Source organism: Arachis hypogaea, chromosome 4 (genome assembly GCF_003086295.3).
Source record: "Arachis hypogaea cultivar Tifrunner chromosome 4, arahy.Tifrunner.gnm2.J5K5, whole genome shotgun sequence".
NCBI classification, from domain to species: Eukaryota; Viridiplantae; Streptophyta; class Magnoliopsida; order Fabales; family Fabaceae; genus Arachis; species Arachis hypogaea.
The window spans coordinates 113,383,079-113,388,283 of NC_092039.1; the positions used below are offsets into that span (position 1 = coordinate 113,383,079).

A 5,205-nucleotide genomic window follows, 5' to 3' on the forward strand; every position below is an offset into this window, starting at 1 on the left:
ATGCTCTCGAACAAGCCATTCAAGAAGAAAAGCTGACATAATTCTCACAGTTTATACGAGAACCAAGAAGAAGAGATCGTGAGCATTCCAAAGAGGATCGGAGCCGAGCTATACGGCCAAGACAAAGGCCTCCTGATAATGCAAAAAATGCTCCAACTATAGTCATCAATGTTGTGGTCAGGAGAGACGCGCCGCCCAAGTCAAAGTCAGCAGCAAAAAAGGGCGCTAAGATCCTAGCTGTGTCATTAGGAAATCTCCAAACTCAATTTATGTAGCTTCCCCGCAATATCGTTTGGCCCAGAAGATCGATGGTGTTTTGAACTCCATGAGAACCAACCCATGGTGATTACAGCAATGATCGGGACGGGCCTGGTTAAGTGAATCCTAGTGGAGACTAGAGCCAACTCAAACATTATGTTTTAGAATGTGTTTGACGCCCTAGGGCTCAAAATCACCAGCACAGAGTTGTCGGCTTGGGCGACAATACATAAAACCCGATGGGCTAATCATGTTTCCGATCTGTGCTGGGTCCAGAGAAAAATAAAAGGTCGGTGATGGAAGAGTTCGTTGTACTAAGGGACTCTACATCCTACAACGTTATCCTAGGCAAGAGAACTTTCAACGAGTTCTCCGCCATTATATGTACAAAGCTCTTAATAATGAAGTTTGTAATAGACAGGGGAGCTGTAGGTTTCATGCAAGGAGACCTGGAAATGGCAGTTGCTTGTGACAACACTAGTTTAACTTTAAGGAAGAAGTCAAAAGAAGTTGCTGGGGTGTTCCTGGTAGACTTAGATGCGAGGGTTGACGACAAGCTAAGGCCAGAGCCTCAGGGGGATTTAGAGAAATTTCGAGTGGGAGATATGGAAGACAAGTTTACTTTCGTGAACCAAAACCTCCCCCACGAGTTGAAAGAACCTCTCATTAAGGCAATCAGAGCAAACAAGGACTTATTCACCTGGACCCCAGCTAACATGCCCGGAGTAGAGCCTGCTTTCATGTCACATCGGTTAGCTGTAAAACCAAATACAAAACTGGTAGCACAATGGCGAAGGAAGATGTCACCGGAGAGGGCTAACGAGGTGGCCAAACAAACGGCTTGCCTATTAGAAGCCGGCTTTATAAGGGAATTGGAATACTCAACGTGGCTCTCCAATGTTGCCCTTGTCAAGAAGGCTAACGGGAAGTGGAGAATGTGTGTAGATTACTCAGATCTTGATAAGACATGCCCAAAAGATTCTTTTCCCCTTCCCAATATCAATGTTCTGGTGGACGCGGTTGTGGGATACCGATTTTTGAGCTTTATGGATGCATACTCGGGAATACCGATTTTTGAGCTTTATGGATGCATACTCGGGATACAACTAGATCCCGATGCACCATCCAGATGAGGAAAAATGTCATTCATCACACCAATGGGGACTTATTGCTATAGAGTGATGCCTTTTGGACTGAAGAACACGGGGGTGACCTATCAAAGGTTAATAAACAAGGTCTTTAAGGATCATATCGACAGGACGGTAGAAGTATACATTGACGACATATTGGTTAAAACAACCGAGTCGATTAGTTTGGTCTCCGACTTAAAGGTTGTATATATTTGGGTCACTTAAGAGGCACAGTATGAGGTTCAACCGTCTCAAGTGTGCATTCGCCATGGAATCTGGAAAATTTTTGGGCTTTATGATAACACAAAGGGGAGTGGAAGCTAACTCGGACAAGGGTGAAGCCATCCTCCAGATGTTAAACCCTGGATGTGTCAAAGACGTCCAAAGACTAGCAGGGATGCTCACGACTTTGTCTCATTTCCTCGATGCTTCGGAAGCAAAGGGCCTTCCCTTCTTTAACTTGATGAAGAACGAGATTGATTTTGAATGGACTCCAGCCTGCGAAGAGCTTTCAATCACTTTAAGAAGGTCCTATCGGAACCACTGGTACTCGGGAAGCCAAAAGAAGGAGAGACCTTATACCTTTATACCTAGCCATTAGGGAGGAGGCCATGGCGGCCATTTTGATTTGGGAAGAAGATAAACTCAAGCAACCAATGTACTTCATTAGCAATGTGCTCTAGGGGGCAAAGCCGAGGTACACCAAGTTGGAAAAATTAACCTTTTCTCTATTAATCTCCTCATGGAGGTTAAGGTACTATTTCTAAGGGCATCCGATCATGATGAGGACTGACCAAGCCATCTGCTAGATCTTGCCAAAACCTGACCTAGCGGGCCGTATGATGAAGGAAAGAAAGGAAGGAAAGGGGGCAACGGGAGATCGTGCCGGCGGCTGTGGATTTCATTGTCACCGTCACAGCCGCGTCATCATCGCGCACAAGAGGAGGAGAAGGAGAGTGACGGGGAGAAGAGGAAGGGATGGCGTCGTGACTGGGCTCGCCGCCTCTGTAGATGCCGTTGCGTCGCAGTCACAGGAGCTTCCATTTCTGTTGCCGCCGAGCACAAGCCAATGAGTGAGGAAGACGTCGCCGCCGTTTGCACTGTTAGCTCCAGCTTGTGTCGCTGTTGTTCATGCTTGTTTCTGCCGCCGTGGAGTGCTGATGATTGGATTTTTGATGGTATAGAATTTCACAAATGAATTCTCGTTGCAAGTATAGTTTCTAAACCAATCAATAATCATTTCATACAAAAATTTGTTTGTCACAAGTAACAAACCCCTAAAATCTATAAACCGAAGTATTAAACCTCGGGTCATTTTCCCTAGGAATTACAATAAAGTGTCTTGTTATTGGTTATGAGTTATATTTTGGGTTTTTTGAGATTTTAGACAAGAATTATAAATGGCAAAGAAAATAAACTAACAACTAACAAAGCTCTTGGCAAGATATGAGAACTAGAAGTCATATCCTAGTTATCCTCCTCAATTGTGACAACAAATTGTTCATTGCTACCACTTAGTTAACCTCTAACCATGGAGGAAAGTCAAGTGGATGAATCAATTTGATTCCTCAAGTCCTAATCAAATCCTAAAGGAAATACTAGCTTTAGAGGCATTCAAATCAATTAGCAACTTCTAATTATCAATCAACAAGATAACTCAAGAATCACTAATTACTCTACCTAGGCCAAGAGGAACAAAATCCATACTAACATCCAACCAAGCATTTCATCAAACACTTGGAAGGTACAAAAGAAAAGCATAGTAAATTGATAACAAGAGTAGAATCTAACAACAATTATTGAAAGGAATTAACAACAACAATCAAAAGAAACACAATTATTATGAATTACCTTGAATTGAATTGAAAGAAAATGGAAGGAACAATAGTAGATCTACAACAAAGTATGAGAACAACATAAAGGAAATTACAACAAAAGAATATAAGAATGATGATTGTAACAACAAGGAATTGAGAAGATAGAAGTAGAAGAAAGCATGAATGAAAACCTAAATCTAAGAACTAAACCTAATCATAATCCTAATCCTAGAGAGAAGAGAGAGCTTCTCTCTCTAAAACTAACTCTAAACTAATCCTAATGTGTGTGAATGATTCAATCTCCCTTTGCTCTTCAATCCTTGGCTTTAAATAGCATTTTTGGCGCCAAAGTTGGTTGGGATTGGGCCCCACAGCCTCTCAGAATTCGCTGGGTGCGAATTCATTAAAAAAATCATATATCAGCACCGACGCGTACGCGCACAGCACACGTACGCGTCCATGGGCCATTTCGCAGGGTGTGCGTAAGCGCCTGGTGCGCGCGTGCGTCCATGGGCGAGTTCAATTCTTTGGCTTTTCATGATTTCTCCACTTTGCATGATTTCCTCTTCACTCCTTTGATCCATTCCTAGCCTTTTCAATCTGAAATCACTAACAAACACATCAAGGCATCTAGTGGAATCAAAGGGAGATTAAAATCATCAAGTTAAAGGCCTAAAAGCATGTTTTTACATCTAAGCACAAATAAGGAGACAATCACAAAATCATGCTAATTCATTGAATAAATGTGGGTAAAAGGTGTTAAAATATCCTAAAATCAATACAAGATAAACCCTAAAAATGGGGTTTATCAACCTCCCCACACTTAAACCAAGCATGTCCTCATGCTTAAACCAAGAATGAAGTAAGGGTATGGCATTTATTCAATGGAAACTAGACTATGTGCAACCTATCTAAATGCAACTATCTAAATGAATGCAATTACTTGGTCAAAATAAATCAATTCCCAAGAAGCATATATGCACAAGGCCTAAGGACTAGCAAGTCTAATCCACAATTGGATTGAGTTATTAAATATTTTTACAAACTTGCATGAAAAGTGATGATTGTAGGTGGAGACATATAATTGAGCATCGAACCCTCACCGGATGTGTTTGCACTCTAGTCGCTCGGTGTTTAGGGCTGATCCACTCGATTCTCCCCTAATCATTCTTTCTAAGATTTGTTTTTCATCTAACAATCAACAATTATTTCATGCATGCATACAAATATCATGAGGTCTTTTCTTTAGGTTGTAATGGGGCTAGGGTCAAGGTAGGATGCATATTTGGTCAAGTGGACTTGATATTTGAATCTTTGATTAACCTAGACTTTCCCACCTAACCTATGACATCCTATACAATTAAGTTATAACCTAACTACACATTCTTCTCACTTTTTCACATACTCATGTATCCTTTTTTATTTCACAACACTTATGCATTGATTTTATTGAGCTTCACTTTGTTTTGGGGTATTTTGTCCCCATTTTATTTCTTTCTTTTTTCTTCTTTTTCTTTCTTTTTCTATTTGTTTCTTTTCTTTTCCATGTTATTTTTCTTTTTTTCTTTTATTTTTCTTTTATTTTTCTCATTTTTTTCTTTCTATATACAAGAGCATCAATGCATAAGGTTTTATATTTGATCAAAACTACCCTTTTATTCACCCAATGTCCCGAGGTTCCCACACTTGAATGATACACACACACTAGCCTAAGCTAATCAAAGATCCAAATAAGGACATTTATTGTTTTTCGCTTTAGGGCTTGTAATGTACTAAATTAAAGAACAAAGTGGGTTAATCGTAGGCTCAAAGTTGGCTAACAATGGAAGATAAAAGGTAAGGCTATTTGGGTAAGTGAGCTAAATGAAATGATGGCCTCAATCATATAAATGCATGTATACACAAATAATGGACATAAAGAATCAAACAAAGCAAAGATTACATTCTTAGGAAGAGAACAATTGCACACAAGAAGGAAAAATAAGTGGTTATAAGATGTA

The 5,205-nt window shown here is 40.2% G+C and overlaps 1 protein-coding gene across 1 annotated transcript; it reads left to right on the plus strand.

Annotated features, from left to right (window-relative positions):
• Positions 1–554: 554 nt before the first annotated feature.
• On the plus strand, positions 555–1,501 carry LOC140184226 (uncharacterized). Its single transcript, XM_072234535.1, has 2 exons — positions 555–1,277; positions 1,436–1,501. Exons 1-2 carry the CDS (start codon positions 555–557, stop codon positions 1,499–1,501), a joined length of 789 nt encoding a protein of 262 aa, XP_072090636.1.
• Positions 1,502–5,205: the final 3,704 nt, after the last annotated feature.